Genomic DNA, 17,555 nt, shown 5'->3' with positions numbered 1-17,555 from the left:
TCAAGTTCAATCTACAAGGCCACCATCACCCTGATACTAAAACCAGGTAAAGATAACACAAAAAAAGAAAATTACAGGCCAACATCACTGGTGAACATAGAAGCAAAACTCAACAGAATACTAGCAAACCGAATCCAACAATGTAGTAAAAGGATCATATGCCATAATCAAGTGGGATTTATCCTAGATGCAAAGATTCTTCAAAGTATGCAAATCAATCAATGTGATACATCATATTAACAAACTAAAGAATAAAAATCATATGATCATCTCAATAGATGCAGAGAGAGCTTTCAAAAAGATTCAGCACACATTTATGATGAAAAGTCTCCAGAAGTAGGCACAGAGGGAACCTACATCAACATAACAAAGGCCATATGTAACAAACCCACAGCAAATATTCTTTTCAGTGGTGGAGACTGACAGCATTCCTCTAAGGTCAGAAGCAAGACAAGGATGTCCACTCTTACCACTATTATTCAACACAGTTTTGGAATTCCGAACCACAGCAATCAAAGAAGAAGAAAGAAAGAAAAGGAATCCAAATTGGAAGAAGTAAAACTGTCACTGCTTGCATAGAAAACCCTGAAGATGCTACCAGAAAACGTCCAGAGCTCCTCAGTGAATTTTCTTGGTTTGGAAGAATCAATATTGTGAAAATTACTATATTACCCAAAGCAATCTACAGATTCAATGCAAATTACCAATTGCATTTTTCACAAAATTAGAACAAAACATTTTACAATTTGTATGGAGACACAAAAGACCCCAAATAGCCAAAGGAATCTTTAGTTCTAGAAAAAGTGAAGCTGATGAAATCAGGCTCCCTGACTTAAGACTATACTACAAAGCTACAATCATCAAAATAGTATGGTACTGGCACAAAAACAGGAGTATAGATTAGTGGAACAGGACAGGAAGTCCAGAATAAACCCACACACCTATGGTCACCTAATCTATGACAAAGGAGGCAAGACAATACAATGGAGAAAAGACAGTCTCTTCAGTAAGTGATGCCAGAAAAACTGGACAGCTACATGTAAACAAGTGAAATTAGAATAGTTCTTAATACCATACACAAAAATAAGCTCAAAATGGATTAAAGACCTAAATGAAAGGCCAGCTCCTATAAAACTCTTAAGAGGAAAACATAGGCAGAACACTCTTTTACATAAATCACAGCAAAATCGTTTTTGATCCACCTCCTAGAATAATGAAAGTAAAAATAAAAATAAACAAGTGGGACCTAATTAAACTTAAAATCTTTTGCACAGCAAAGGAAACCATAAACTAAACAAAAAGACAACCCCTCAGAATGGGAGAAAGTATTTGCAAATGAAGTAACAATTAAGGGCTTTATCTCCAAAATAAACAAAGAGTTCATTCAGCTCAATATCAAAAAATCAAACTGAATCAAAAAAGCAAAATGGGCAGAAGCCCTAAATAGACATTTCCCCAAGGAAGATACACAGATGACTAGAAAGCACATGAAAACAAGCTTATCATCACTAATTATTAGAGAAATGCAAATCAAAACTACTACAAAGTATCACCTCACACTGGTTAGAATGGCCATCACCAAAAATCTATAGACAAAAAATTGTGGAGAGGATGTGGAGAAAAGGAAACCATCCTACGATGTTGGTGGGAATGTAAATTTGTACAGGCACTATGGAGATCAGTATGGAGTTTCCTTAAAAACTAAAACTAGAGCTACAATATGGTCCGGGAATCTCAGTCCTGGGCATATCCAGAGAAAACTATAAATCAAAAAGATACCTACACCTCAGTTTTCATTACAGCACTATTTATAATAGCCAGGACAACCTAAATGTCCTAAACAACCTAAATGCACATCAACAGAGGAATGGATAAAGAAGATGTGGTACCTAGAATATTACTATATGGAATACTCCATATGGTAATTCCATAAGTAATACGGAATATTAGTTAACCTTAAAAAAGAATGAAATAATGCCATTTGCAGAAACATGGGTAGACCCAGAGATTTTCTTTCTGAGTGAAGTAAGTTATACAGATAAAGATAAATATCATATTATATTGCTTATATGTGGAAGGTAAAAGAAAAGGTACAAAACAGGATTAGAGTTACAGATGTAGAAAACAAATTTATGGTTCCAGAGGGTGACAGGGTTTGGGACAGACAAATTTGGAGATGGGATGGACATATATGTGTTATTATATATAAAATAGATAACTAATAGAGACCTAAATCAACTCCCTTATGACTATACAGTGGAAGTGAGAAAAGATTTAAGGGACTAGATCTGATAGACAGAGTGCCTGATGAACTATGGACAGAGGTTCGTGACATTGTACAGGAGACAGGAATCAAGACTATCCCCAAGAAAAAGAAATGCAAAAAAGCAAAATGGCTGTCTGAGGAGGCCTTATAAATAGCTGTGAAAGGAAGGGAAGCGAAAAGCAAAGGAGAAAATTAAAAATATACCCATTTGAATGCAGAGTTCCAAAGAATAGCAAGGAGAGATAAGAAAGCCTTCCTCAGTGATCAATGCAAAGAAATAGAGGAAAACAATAGAATGGGAAAGACTAGAGATCTCTTCAAGAAAATTAGAGATACCAAGGGAACATTTCATGTAAAGATGGACTCAATAAAGGACAGAAATGGAATGGACATAACAGAAGCAGAAGATATTAAGAAGAGGTGGCAAGAATACACAGAAAAACTGTACAAAAAAGATCTTCATGTTCCAGATAATCATGATGGTGTGATCACTCACCTAGACCCAGATATCAGCCCTGGGATTTCTTTGAAAGGAATGATGCTAAAGCTGAAACTCCAGTACTTTGGCCACTTCATGCGAAGAGTTAACTCATTGGAAAAGACTCTGATGCTGGGAGGGATTGGGAGCAGGAGGAGAAGGGTACGACAGAGGATGAGATGGCTGGATGGCATCACCGACTTGATGGACGTGAGTCTGAGTGAACTCTGGGAGTTGGTGATGGACAGGGAGGCCTGGCGTGCTGTGATTCATGAGGTCGTAAAGACTCGGACACGACTGAGTGACTGAACTGAACTGAACTGAAACCCAGATATCCTGGAATGTGAAGTCAAGTGGGCCTTAGGAAGCATCATACAAAGCTAGTGGAACTGATGGAATTCTAGTTGAGCTATTTCAGATCCTGAAAGATGATGCTGTGAAAGTGCTGCACTCAGTGTGCCAGCAAATTTGGAAAACTCAGCAGTGGCCACAGGACTAGAAAAGGTCAGTTTTCATTCCAATCCCAAAGAAAGGCAATGCCAAAAAATGCTCAAACTCCCGCACAATTGCACTCATCTCACACGCTAGTAAAGTAATGCTCAAAATTCTCCAAGCCAGGCTTCAGCAATACGTGAACCATGAACTCCCTGACGTTCAACTGGTTTTAGAAAAGGCAGAGGAACCAGAGATCAAATTGCCAACATCTGCTGGATCATCAAAAAATCAAGAAAGTTCCAGGAAAACATCTATTTCTGCTTTATTGACTATGCCAAAGCCTTTGACTGTGTGGATCACAATAAACTGTGAAAAATTCTGAAAGAGATGGAATACCAGACCACCTAACCTGCCTCCTGAGAAATCTGTATGCAGGTCAGGAAGCAACAGTTAGAACTGGACATGGAACAACTGACTGGTTCCAAATAGGAAAAGGAGTACGTCAAGGTTGTATATTGCACCCTGCTTATTTAACTTATATGCAGAGTACATCATGAGAAACGCTGGGCTGGAAGAAGCACAAGCTGGAATTAAGAATACCAGGAGAAATATCAATAACCTCAGATATGCAGATGACACCACCCTTATGGCAGAAAGTGAAGAAGGACTAAAGAGCCTCTTGATGAAAGTGAGAGAGGAGCATGAAAAAGTTGGCTTAAAGCTCAACACTCAGAAAACGAAGATCATGGCATCTGGTCCCATCACTTCATGGGAAATAGATGGGGAAACTGTAGCTAACTTTATTTTTCTGGGCTCCAAAAATCACTGCACATGGTGATTGCAGCCATGAAATTAAAAAATGCTTGCTCCTTGGAAGGAAAGTTATGACCAACCTAGACAGCATATTAAAAAGCAGAGACATTATTTTGCCAACAAAGGTCTGTCTAGTCAAGGGTATGGTTTTTCCAGTGGTCATGTATGGATGTGAGAGTTGGGCTATAAAGAAAGCTGAGTGCAGAATTGATGCTTTTGAACTGTGGTGCTGGAGAAGACTCTTGAGAGTCCCTTGGATTGCAAGGAGATCCAACCAGTCCATCCTAAAGTAGACCAGTCCTAGGTGTTCATTTGAAGGACTGATGTTGAAGCTGAGGCTCCAATACTTTGGCCACCTGATACAAAGAAATGACTCACTGGAAAAGACCCTGATGCTGGGAAAGATTGAGGGCAGGAGGAGAAGGGGACGACAGAGGATGAGATGGTTGGATGACATCCCCGACTCAATGGACATGGATTTGGGTAAACTCTGGGAGTTGATGATGGACAGGGAGGCCTGGCGTGCTGCGGTTCATGGAGTCGCAAAGAGTTGGACACAACTGAGCGACTGAACTGAACCGAATAGAGACATACTTGTTAGCACAGGGAACTCTACTCAATATTCTGTAATGGCCTATATAGGAAAAGAATCTAAAAAAGAGTGGATATATGTATGACTCATTGGAAAGACCCTGATGCTGGGAAAGATTGAAGGCAGGAGGAGAAGGGGACAACAGAGAATGAGATGGTTGGATGGCATCACTGATTCAATGGACATGCACTTGGGCAAATTCCTGGAGATGGTGAGGGACAGGTTAGCCTGGTCTGCTGCAGTCCATGGGACTGGGAGGAGTTGGACATGACTCAGTGACTGAACAACAAACATGTATATATACATGTATATGTATTAAACTGTATTAAAAACATTTTTTTAAGAAAAAAGAAAGTAAAATGAACAACAGAAGAGCTGTAAGTTGGATCTGTATTCAGGACCTTATTTACCTCTAAAAGCCTGAAAAATAACCCCTCAGTTGCTCTGAGGGAACTGCTCTGAAGAGGCAGGGAGAGAAGCCAGTGTATAGGTGATCTTTGGATAGGGAATACATGAAGTCAACCACACATCTCAGTAAAATACCACTAGTCACCAGGAACAGATATTTCAGTTAATGATTTTAGTGCTTTTCTATGTGTGGAAAGATGCAAGAATCTGGGTTCATTAAAATTCTCCCTAAGATATACATAACAGTATCTACTGGGCCTGTTCTTCCAAAACACAGAGTACTTCGTCCTATTTTCACGCTGAATTCCTTTCAGCGTACACTATCAATCCATGACTGAAATGCTAAAGACTTAGACCTTCTAGAACCGGATGGTAGGCAATATTCTTTGTTTTACAATATTCTTTACTTAGTTAAAGCTAAGAAGAATCGAAATCTTCTTGTTCCTGCAGACTTGGGCAAGGGCAATAAGTTAGACAATGCAATAACACATAGAGACATACTTTATAACATAACTTTATAAATTAAGGTGAACTTTTCATTTAGCACTTAAAACACGTCTTAAATATCTATTGTGGGGACTTCCCTGGTGGTTCAGTGGTTAAGAATCCACCTTGCCATGCAAGGAAAACTGGTTCAGTCCTTGGTCCAGTAAGATCCCACATACCTCAAAGCAATTGAGCCCATGAGCCACAACTACTGAGCCAGCGCTCTGGAGCCCTCCAGCTGCAACAACTGAACCCACGTGCTGCAACTACTGAGGCTGGAACGCCTAGAGCCTGTGCTCCACAACGAGAGAAGCTGCCTCGGTAAGAAACCTGCACACCACAGCGCTGAGTAGCCCCAGCTCGCCGCAACTAGAGAAAGCCCGCGCACAGCAGAGAAGACCCACCGTAGCCAAAAAATCGAATGACTAAATAAACCTTAGTGTGAAGCGTGAAGTCGCTCAGTCGTGTCCAACTCGTTGCAACCCCCTGGACTGTAGCCCACCAGGCTCCTCGGTCTATGGGATTCTCCAGGCAAGAATGCTGGAGTGGGTTCCCATTTCCTTCTCCAGGGGATCTTCCCAACCCAGGGATTGAACCCAGGTCTCCCGCATTGCAGGCAGACGCTTTAACCACTGAGCCACCAGGGAGGCCCTAAGCTTTATATATATATATATATATATATATAAAATAAACCTTAAATATATATATAGTATATATTGTGTGTGTATATATATATATATAGTGGGAATCAGCTGAAATTCTCCAAATATCCAACTTAAATGTAATAAGGCACATGACGGTTATGCTCAGAACTAGTCCATATTTCTCCATTTCCTGCATTTCTTTCTTTCCACCCTTTCCCCCTTTCTTCCTGTAACTCCAGTCCTATAGCTTATTTATTCCTGTGGATACGTTCTTAATTGCAGTTACTTCAAATTCTATCAATTAGTTAAACATTTCTCAATATCTAGTGAGTTAGAGGTAGTGTTAGGGGCTGTAAGAGATGAAACATGAGTGTGATTAGAGAGAAATTAGTATCTGCAATATTGTGGTTTAGAAGCATGCCAGGGCCTTTAGTACATATCTTTATTATTATTATTTTCTTATTATTTATAAGTCTACACTTCAGAACCTACAGAATACTCTGGGTACATGAATCAGATAGCATTTACCATAAATATGGAAACAGAGAGAGAAAATCTGTGGTATAGGATGAGAGCATTGGCTCAAAATGTGGTATTTGAACCAAGACTGCAAGCTAAGTTACTTCAGTCATGTCCAACTCTTTGAGACCGCATGGACTGCAGCCCACCAGGCTCCTCTGTCCATGGGATTCTCCAGGCAAGAATACAGGAGTGGGTTGTCATGCCCTCCTCCAGGGGATCTTCCCAACCCAAGGATCGAACCCACCTCTCTTAGGTCTCCCGCATTGGCAGGCAGGCTCTTTACCACTAGTACCACCTGGGAAGCCACTAACACCAATAAAAACAATTAGTTCAAGTCCAAGGCAATATATTAGTATTTAAATTCTAAATTGTACACTGAGACCCTAAATCTGGCATGGTAAATTCCCAGCTCAGGTACCACTACCCGGCCCTGCCTCCCCTACACAAACATTCACAGCTGACTCTGGCTCTTATGCTCAAGAGGTTCTAACTCTTATCAGTGGGTCCCAGTTGTGTGCGTACTCAGTCACGTCCAACTCATTGTGACCCCATGGACCATAGCCCACCAGGCTTCTCTTTCCATGGAATTTTTCTAGGCAAGAATACTGGAGTGGGTTGCCATTTCCTCCTCCAAGGGATCTTCCCAACCCAGGGATCAAACCTGCATCTCCTGCACTGGCAGGCAGATTCTTTACCATAAGCACCACCTGGATAGTGGCCTCAGAATCCCTGGCAGAACCCCTCCAGACCGTCATTATCAAATGACTACAGCAAGTATTCAACAGAGCTCTATTTGCCATCACTATCTCAAATGGAGAGCAGTTCCAGTCCTCCTACCTGGGAGGGAAGGGGTGGAGGCAGGGATGCAGAGAGCAAAGGATAATGTGGGTGCTTAGCCATCAGTGCTTGGTCAACTGCTGTTACTGAACGCCTGGTACTTGCCAGGCAGAAGTTCCGATTTTCCTCTTAAATTGCTAAAACAAAAAAAAGAAGTTGTAGAACTTGTACCCAGCACTCTCTGCTGCTGCTAAGTCACTTCAGTAATGTCCAACTCTGTGCGACCCCATAGACAGCAGCCCACCAGGCTCGCCCGTCCCTGGGATTCTCCAGGCAAGAACACTAGAGTGGGTGGCCATTTCCTTCTCCAATGCATGAAAGGGAAAAGTGAAAGTGAAGTTGCTCAGTCGTGTCTGACTCTTAGTGACCCCATGGACTGCAGCCTACAAGGCTCTTTCATCCATGGGATTTTCCAGGCAAGAGTAACCTCTCTAGGGAGCTGTATTAGTTTCTTAGGACTGCAATATCAAAGTACCACAAACTGGGTGGCTTAAAATCACAGTAAAGTATTGTCTCACAGTTCTGAAGCTGGGAGTCTGAATCCAAAGTGTTAAAAAGACCTTGCTCCTGAAAAGGAGCATCCTGAAACCTGCAGACAGATGCTTCCTTGCTTCTCTCGAACTTCTAGTCCTTGGGCGCTCTTTGGCATTTCTAGGCTTGCAGCCCCACTACTCAAATCTCTTCCTTTGTCGTTACGTGGCATTCTCCCTCTGGCTCTCTGTCTTCACGCAGCCATCCTCTTTTATAATGCAACTATCCTATTTGCAAATAAGGTCACATTCTAGAGTACCAAGGGTTAGGACTTCCACATGGCTTTTGGAGAACATGATTCAATCTGTAACCAGGGCTCAACCAGAAAACATCTTCATCCCTACCATTTTAAATAATGCAAAAAACAAAAACAAAAAAAACAATGGATAAGATACCAATTTAAAAAGCATCAGCCCCCAATGATCATGAGCCTCTGCTTAACAACTCTAGGGACCATGTAGTTACCAGTACCTGAAATTAATTCCCCCTGATATCGTGCCCAAATCAGCCCATCTGTAACAATTCAGCAATGTGAGCTTGCAGGTGGCAGCCTCTGGGATATTTGAAGTGTCCGAGTCCACATGGTTTCTTTCACCAGCTCAGTGTCCCCACGTCCCTTCATCTTTCATCCTGACACCTTTATGGCTGCACTGTCCCCTGTGGGCTGCAGTTGGTCTTCCTTCTTAAACTGTAATATTAGTCACCAGGCAAAACACCCTGAAACATACTGAAATGAATCGCATCCCTTGTTGAGAAACTGGAGGCGTTTGCTGTCTTGTCACTGACTTGGAAAAAAGTCATCCTGCTGCTAAATCTCCATATTCCCTGCCCTTATAATGAATATAACTAACATATAGGAGAAATAAGCATTAACCTTTAAGCATATAGGAGAAATAAGTATTAACCTTTAAGATTAATCATGTTAACCTTGGGTTAAATAAATTCCTTTCTTGATTGTAACTCACTACACCCTCACCCTATAGGAATGCAACTTTATTTGGAGGGTGGTGCCTGGTTTAAGAAAAAATACCCTTAGAAAAATAAGTTTTTGGTTACCAGAAAGAAAGGATCATAAAATCCCTAAGACTTTTTTTTTATACATTTATGTGAAGCACCTGATTTTGATAAAGGTCAGGACTGCTGACCCCCGTGTGACTCTGTATTCATCCCTATGTGTAACAAAAGGTATATAAGCAAGCCCCAAAATAAAGAAATTGGATCAGTTTCCAGAAAGACTGATTCCCCCATGTCGCTTCTTTCTTGCTCCCGTTTCTCTGGCTGAATTCACATCTGGATTCAGCCTCCTTTTCTCCACTACACTATCTCCTACTACACTATCCGTTTCTAGTCTCTCTATATATCTGTAATTAAATATGTATTTTTCCAAAGACGCCGATGCCGTCCCCACCTTCGAATTCCCTGGATCCACTGGGGCTGGACCCCGGCATCATCCGGTCTTCTTCTGAGTGTTCTGCCAGTTGATGTCCCCCTCATCCTGAATGCACACAGTTCTCCAAACTTCGAGAAAATCAAAGAGACTGATGCAGAGTACATCATGAGAAATGCTGGGCTGGAAGAAACACAAGCTGGAATCAAGATTGCCGGGAGAAATATCAATAACCTGATATGCAGAAGACACCACCCTTATGGCAGAAAGTGAAGAGGAACTAAAAAGCCTCTTGATGAAAGTGAAAGAGGAGAGTGAAAAAGTTGGCCTAAAGCTCAACATTCAGAAAATGAAGATCATGGCATCCGGTCCCATCACTTCATGGGAAATAGATGGGGAAACAGTGGAGACAGTGTCAGACTTTATTTTGGGGGGCTCCAAAATCACTGCAGATGGTGACTGCAGCCATGAAATTCAAAGACGCTTACTCCTTGGAAGAAAAGTTATGACCAACCTAGACAGTATATTCGAAAGCAGAGACATTACTTTGCCGACTAAGGTCCGTCTAGTCAAGGCTATGGTTTTTCCTGTGGTCGTGTATGGATGTAGAGTTGGACTGTGAAGAAAGCTGAGCACCAAAGAATTGATGCTTTTGAACTGTGGTGTTGGAGAAGACTCTTGAGAATAAGCTGAAACTCCAATACTTTGGCCAACTCTCATGTAAAGAGTTGACTCATTGGGAAAGACCCTGATGCTGGGAGGGATTGGGGACAGGAGCAGAAGAGGACGACAGAGGATGAGATGGCTGGATGGCATCACTGACTCGGTGGACGTGTTTGACTGAAATCCGGGAGTTGGTGATGGACAGGGAGGCCTGACGTGCTGTGATTCATGGGGTTGCAAAGAGTTGGACATGACTGAGCGACTGAACTGAAATGAACTGATACAGTCTTTAGGGGGCTTCCCAGGTGGCTCAGTGATAAAGAACCTGCCTACCAGTGCAGCAGACGCAGAAGACGTGGGTTTAATCCCTGGGTCAGGAAAAGCCTCTAGAGTAGGAAATATCAGCTGGCTCCAGTATTCTTACTTGGAAAATTTCATGGACAGAAGAGTCTGGAGGGCCACAGCCCACAGGGTCCCAAAGAGTCGGACTGTGCAGGCATGCATGCTATCTTTAACATTTCACAGAAGCCTAGAAATTTTGTGGCAAGAAAACTGTTAACACCAAGGAGAAATCCAGAAAATATACCTGAAACTTTTGTGGATGCAGGAGTCCATGCCTCCATCTTCCTGGGTATACAAACTGTGCATTCTATGTGCTCACTCAGTCATGTTCGAGTCTGTGGCCCCATGGACTGCAGCCCACCAGGCTCCTCTGTCCACGGGATTTTCCAGGCAAGAACACTGAAGCCGGTTGCCATTTACTACTCCAGAGGATCTTCCCAACCCAGAGATCAAAACTGCATCTCTCGCGTCTCCTGCATTAGTAGGCAGACTCTTTACCACTAGCATCATCTGGAAAGCCCATGCATTCTGTATTTCTGCATAATTTCCAGAAGCTAAGTGAGTCCTCACCTCACATCTTTCATCTGTGTATCACTTACCTCTCCACACATCCCACTCCAACAACAACTGCAAAGAATGAAGAGGGAGCTGAAGGCAGCTGGTGGCCAAGTTTCTCTCCCTTCATTATGTCAAAATCTAACAATAATCACCCCTCAAATCTACCCTCAGACATCCCATTCCTCACCATTAAATAGGTTTATGTAAAAGAGATGTGCTATACACATGATATAAAATAAAAACAGCACTGGTAATACATCGATGGAAATTTTCATTTTTATTGATAAAGCATGATTTCCTATTGAATACATAATCAAGTATAATTAACAATATAACAATACTCTAACATTTAAAATTTAAGCTTTCAGAATCACCCTGGTTCAATACATAAAGCTTTAGTTTCTGTGAAAATGTTTTATTTCAATAGTATCCTTCTTATATGCAAACAAGGTCTTAAAATAGATTTATGAATAAAATTTTATAAAGCCTACTGTGTACAGAAGAAATGGACTCTACCACATCAACTGCACCTCAGTAAAAATCCAAAACATAAAGGTGTGAAGGACCAGAATAGAGCCATAGTCTATTAAATCTATCAAAGATAAATCTTAAGGATCTGTAAGTAGAACATGGAACTATCCTCTACCACTGATTCAATACCCTGACAGAAGAGTGGTAAATCACGGCCTCATGACATGGAATTTTTCTTAAATATGTACCAATATCATCTTTATTACAAAGACATACACATACCAATGTGTAAGTGTCCTGTGAAGTGAGAAACTCAGAAATCACCCAAGCAATATCTATTTTCCTGTATTATAACTCCTGAAATAAACCGCAACATTTTATGAGATGATACATGTGGCACTGTCTTCTGATGAGGCACCTGAAAACACAACTCAATGGCTAGAGATAGTTTTGAAACAAGCCTACACACAACTGATATAGTCTTCATTAAAAATGTATATTTATCGCTTAGTTCCCTGAAGAAAGTAGTGATGAAAATAACTGCACCTCAAATTACTCCCAATATACAACTTAAGATATTTAATATTAACATGAATATCAATTGAGTAGATGACAGGAAATTTTTAACTTCTTAAATGTGCTAGGCTTTACTGGAATTTGAAAACAAACAAAAAATAGAATATTCTTCTAATAGAAGCCTCTTAGGGTATATAAGGGTATATATATATATATATATTTGTATTTTTAGGGTATATAAGGTTCTGAAGCTTCTCCAAGAGTCAGTCCACTAACTCTCAAATTTACAAAATGCAAGAAAATGATGCACCCACAAATAAGTAATGGCACCTGGATTCATGGGAGCTGCTTAACGAGCTCCAAGTAAGTACTGTCTTTGTGATAAAGAACCTTGTCAGGAGGTATTTACAACATATTTTTATAAAAATCAGTATTAAACTTCAATAAAGCAAATTAGAAGTGAGGTTGTTACCAAAAAAACTCCAGATTACATGCTGGAAGACTAATAAAACAGCTCCTTTAAAGAATGATAAGGAAAAATCATAGCTCCAATTTTTAAAACTGGATGGTCAACATGTTGAATGATATCAAAATGAATGATATCAAAATAATTGAACTGGATCAAAATAATCAAAATAAAGATTACTAGCATTCTGTTGCCAGAATATTTGTAACTAAATTTAACATAAAAAGAAATTATGGTTAAATATAACCTTTTTTAAAAAAATTATTACACTCAGGCTCAAAAAATGGAAGCAGGGAGAATTATGCTATGTACAATTCTGAAAATTCCCACATGTAGAATATAGCATTGCATATGTAAGTAACAAACTGTTAGGCAATAAGCATATATCTGGATTTTAACACAATGTTCCACAAATTACAATATAACCAAAATACCAAACCAAAGTTATTGTTAGAGTATTTTTAAAAACATAAAGTATAATAGGACAATACAATAAGAGGAATTTTTTCATTGACCCAACATATTTTAATGGGTTTTAATTACCTTTTTAGAATTATAACTGAAGGCAGTAACATGTTGAAACCAAATATAATAGCGTTGATCTGTCATTGAATTTATGTGGCTACTAGTTATTCCCAACATTCCATGTCTGGAACCCCTGGCCAGTCAAAACTAGAAGCAACATATGCTGGTGTCTTAATAATGAGGTTCCCACTCAGCAGGAAAGAAGGAGAGACTTCAGATTTATATCAGTAAATGAAATTGAGGGCACTGGAGAAGTTTCACCATCAGGAAAGTAAAAGGCAAAAAACATGGTTTTTAGTATTGTTACTCATACTAAGTGCAGAAAAAAGTTAATAATGTCAATTCCTGCTACTACTGCTCTCCTGTAACCCAGATGCCTGTGGCTTTTTTGGACCCTTTCATCCCAGCCCATGGCTGTCACAGACTCTGCCTCCAAGAGGCATCCCCACTGCCCACACACCTCCAACCACCGACCACCCTCTCCCGACTCCGTCCGCTCCAGCTCTTCCTCCTCAATCCCATCCTCCTCCTCTCTTTCAATACATTTTAATACATCTATAATGTATTTTTAATACATTAAAATATTAGTTACAAGGCAAGTGTTTAACCTGAACTCTGAAATAATTCACACAAAAAATATCAGATCTCTAGTTTTTAAATGAGGAAATAGTTTTAAAAAGCTACACCGTCTTCCAATGGCTTTCCATTCTTGTGTTCCCTAAGATTCTATACTTGAAGTCAGGTATGAACAGTGTTTTAGCTACAGAATCGAAAGGTATTGATGGGTAGTATGAGTTTCTCTGGGCAGCGGGACTGGGGAGGCAGGATCCTTTGCCAACACCCTCCTCCAAGTTCACTTTAAGATACTTTCACCAAAGAAGTCCTAACATATAAAAGCCAAAAATCCCACACAGGAAGGCCCAAACCCAAGTGTCTTTTTCAGATCAGACTATTTCAGAGGGGTAACACAAAGTAAAAACTTTTCCCCACTTGAAAGTATATACCCTAATTTTCTTTATTTAACTGCTCTCTCTCCATAGACCACAGTCTAAGAATCTATTTCCTAAATTCAGATTTCAAGCTTTAAAAACCTGAATATTAGTAATTCCTACCTTTGTGTCCAAAATATCCATAAGCAATCCATGAATATCCACTCCACTGTAATTTCTTTAAATTCACTAAAATAAAAACATTCTTTTCAAAATTCACTTTAAAATATATTATTTGTATATTTTAATTTTGGATTTATTTCTAAACAGCTGAAAATACTATAACGCAGCTTCTTTGCAGCCCATAACAATTACATTTCTACATCTCCTTGAGACAAATGCTGGGTTTAGGAGTAAAATTAAACCACTTTTTAGATTTAATAAAAGATCTTAAAATATTTCAACGTTTTTCAAATGGAAAGAAGAAAGAAAGAAGGGAAGGAAAGGAAGAATGAAAAAAGAAAGAGGTGAGAAAAGAGGACAAACAAGAAAGAGAGAAGAAAGGAATCTTTCTTTAAAACGTCACTCACATAAATGAGTATTATCCTTCTGAATACCAGGTAACCAACGAGCCAGATGCTCAAAATTCAAGAATCTTCTGTAAGGTTCAGAGCATGCATTAGATGTCAGTGGACAGCTGGTGATCTGACGCTCAGACACCTGAATCTAGAAGGTTCCACAGGACCCTGGCCAACAGTGTACAGCACTTCACATCTCTCTGACCCCCATCAAGCCCCAGCTTCTTTCCCAGACCACAGGGAGGTCAGTCTGCTGCAATTCATACAGGATTTGGTTGTGTCCCCCTGGTGGCTCAGATGGTAAAGAATCCACCTGCAATGCAGGAGACCTAGGTTCAAGCCCTCGGTTGGGAAAATCCCCAGGAGAAGGGAATGGCTACCCACTCCAGCATTCTTGGGGAGAATTCCATGGACAGAGGAGCCTGGTGGGCTACAGTCCATGGGGTCGTAAAGAGTCAGACATGACTGAGTGACTAACACTTTCACTTTCCAACTGAGCATTGCCCATGACTCACGTGTCTCCTGGTCTAGGATCTTCCTGTCCAAGTCCCATAAGGCACGTGTGGCAATGCTCTCTGACCCTCAGCCTGAACAAAGCCTGTGTGGGGGGCTGGAGGCTGGGTACACAGAGAAAATCACCCAGGGCTCCTCTGATCACTTCCCAGTGACCTCAACCTCTGAGCCATGGGCAGCACAGTAAAGCCCAGTCTCTCTGCTTCCCTCCAGAGGGAAAACAGGCAAAAAGCAAGGGATCGGGTATGTGACTACATCTGAAGTAGAACATCATCATTATCCTTTAAAAAAGAAAAATCACCACCTCCATCCTAAAGAAAAACACTATATTTGATCAAGAAAGATGTTCTGAGACCATGGGCTTCCCAGGAGGCACTAGTGGGAAAGGACCTGTCTGCCAATGCAGGAGACATGGGTTCAATCCCTGGGTGGGGAAGATCCTCTGGAGGAGGGCATGGCAACCCACTCCAGTATTTTTGCCTGGAGAATCCCACGGACAGAGGAGCCTGGCGGGTTCATAGGATCAAAACGAGTCACACAGGACTGAAGCGACTTAGCACAGCAGAGCACAGCACTGAGACCGCTGGGGTGGGTGGGGTGGGCAGGGGTTTGTGGTAGATACAGAAGGCACAGAACAAGCTCTTCCCCTGGGCTTGTTTCACCGTTACTGCTAAAGCAGAGACTGACATATAGCAGTGCTTAAGAATCCAGGCTAACTCATTTCTTCTAGAAAATGAAAAGAATCATCTAAAATAATGCATTTATTCTGGAGAAAACAACACCTCCAAAAAAATCCTAAAAGATTTTAAGAGGGGGAAATAAGAGAATACAGCTGCAATAATCCTTATTTTTGTTCCACACAGAAGTCAGGGGGGAGTCTATGCAGCTACACATAGAAGGACCTGTTGTTATTAATACGTCTCCCCCACTTCTACCCCTCTCCCAACTCATAAAAAGAAAAACACTGATTTTTCTAAACAGAGGTAATATCTGATTATGAAGACAAGACAGTCGCATGTGGCTTTTGGAAATGCAAGTGTTTCACGGAGTCTTCAGGAATCAAATCACGGCCAACGCTGCAAGGAGAACAGAAGCGCGAGGCAGAGCAGGAGGAGGCCGGCGGTCAGGCGCGGGAGGCGGGCCGAGGCGGCGCGGTCGCAGGGGCCGCAGGCGAGCGCATCCCCGCAGAGGTCACAGGAGGTCAGCTGCGCTCTGGAGTTGTAGCTTCTCACGGCTCGCCGCCCTGTTCAAAGAGGCAGACGTTGCTTTAGATGCCTCCTGCGTTTAGAAACAGGTACTCTGCCAAAACGTAAGTGCCTTTGGATACACTTTTCTGAGTTTTCCGTTCTTCACATAATTTTAGTTTTCTTTACAAGAAAAACAGCAAAACTGCTCACAAGGAGCCCAAACTGCGAAGCAAGGCCAAGAGAGAAACAGTGCTTTCAAGTCCCGTTTCTGTACCACCAGCAGCTGGCCGGCATTAAAAGAGAAAAAAACAGACCCTAGCTGCACAGCTCAGGTCAAGTGCAACCTGAAACTCTTCCTGGATGTTTTAATCTCCTTGAGAGTTCATTTTTGGATGACATTTTCTATGCCTTCAAGTAAAGTTCTAATCATTAGAACTACTGAAGAGAAATATATTTACGTGGACTTTATTTTAAAATGCAAAAATATGAAAAGAACTCTGTGTCATGCCTCGTTTCAGTGTCTTAAAATGTTAAGCACATAGTCTCTAAAACTACTGAACTTGAGTAAATTTTATAGTACAACCTAATATTTTAAAAAATTAGATAAAGCACCAATAGCATTATAATAAACTCACTATAAAGCATAAATGATTTTTATTTTTACAGTTTTTAAGAAACTTTCTATTACCAACTTCCTTCATGGTTTTACATTGTTTTAAATTTTATAAATATGCTTTCTGACTCTAGGGTTTTTCAGAATGGGTTTTATTATCCTGATCTTACCCATGTTTTCATTTTAAATGCCCCCCAATACATAAGTCATTTTCCACAAAAAAAACTTTACAGAGACTGAATCTTTTTTGCTTCTTATATATTTAAAATGTTCTCCATACACCTGAGAAATATCAACTGGAGAATCTTTCAACTAGGTTATTAAATAAGAAATTTGGATAAATTCATTATTTTGTCACTGAGTCTCTAGCTGAGTGTTTCATCCTTTCACCAAAAAAAAAAAAAAAAATGCTGCATCAGTTTGTCCCCAGAATGTCCCACAAGAACTGGGTGAATGCTCTACCCCAACTCCAACAGGAAGCAAAAGATGAGAGGAACTGGCTTTTTGACTTAGGAGGAGAGCAAGGTGGTGCTACCTCTTGAATACCCTGTGAAGACTTCCAACCATATGGACAGGTTCCTCGTACTCTAAAATGTAATTATCTACAACTGCCTGGGACATGAAAATGTTCACGATTCTCATGCATTCTGATGATTCTGAGCCGCTAGGGGTGCTTATTCAGGATGAATGTGATTACAAGCAGAAACATTAGCCTGCAGGTCTCACAATGACAAAAAAAGTCACTCCCTGACTGAACGGAGATTTGTCCTGATCAGCTTAGATGATCTGCAAACC

The 17,555-nt window shown here is 40.7% G+C and overlaps 1 protein-coding gene across 1 annotated transcript in view; it reads right to left on the bottom strand.

The window, feature by feature from the left end:
* Nucleotides 1-11,220: 11,220 nt before the first annotated feature.
* LOC120860411 (CD109 antigen) overlaps nt 11,221-17,555 on the bottom strand; it is a 143,526-nt gene continuing 137,191 nt past the window's right edge. The window contains exon 33 of the mRNA XM_040236212.1: nt 11,221-16,203. Coding sequence (XP_040092146.1) covers nt 16,025-16,203 — 179 coding nt within the window. The 3' untranslated portion in view covers nt 11,221-16,024. The remainder of the gene's footprint in view (nt 16,204-17,555) is intronic.

The sequence above is a fragment of the Oryx dammah genome, unplaced genomic scaffold, assembly GCF_014754425.2.
Source record: "Oryx dammah isolate SB20612 unplaced genomic scaffold, SCBI_Odam_1.1 HiC_scaffold_11072, whole genome shotgun sequence".
NCBI classification, from domain to species: Eukaryota; Metazoa; Chordata; class Mammalia; order Artiodactyla; family Bovidae; genus Oryx; species Oryx dammah.
This window is presented reverse-complemented; position numbering and strand designations above follow the sequence as displayed.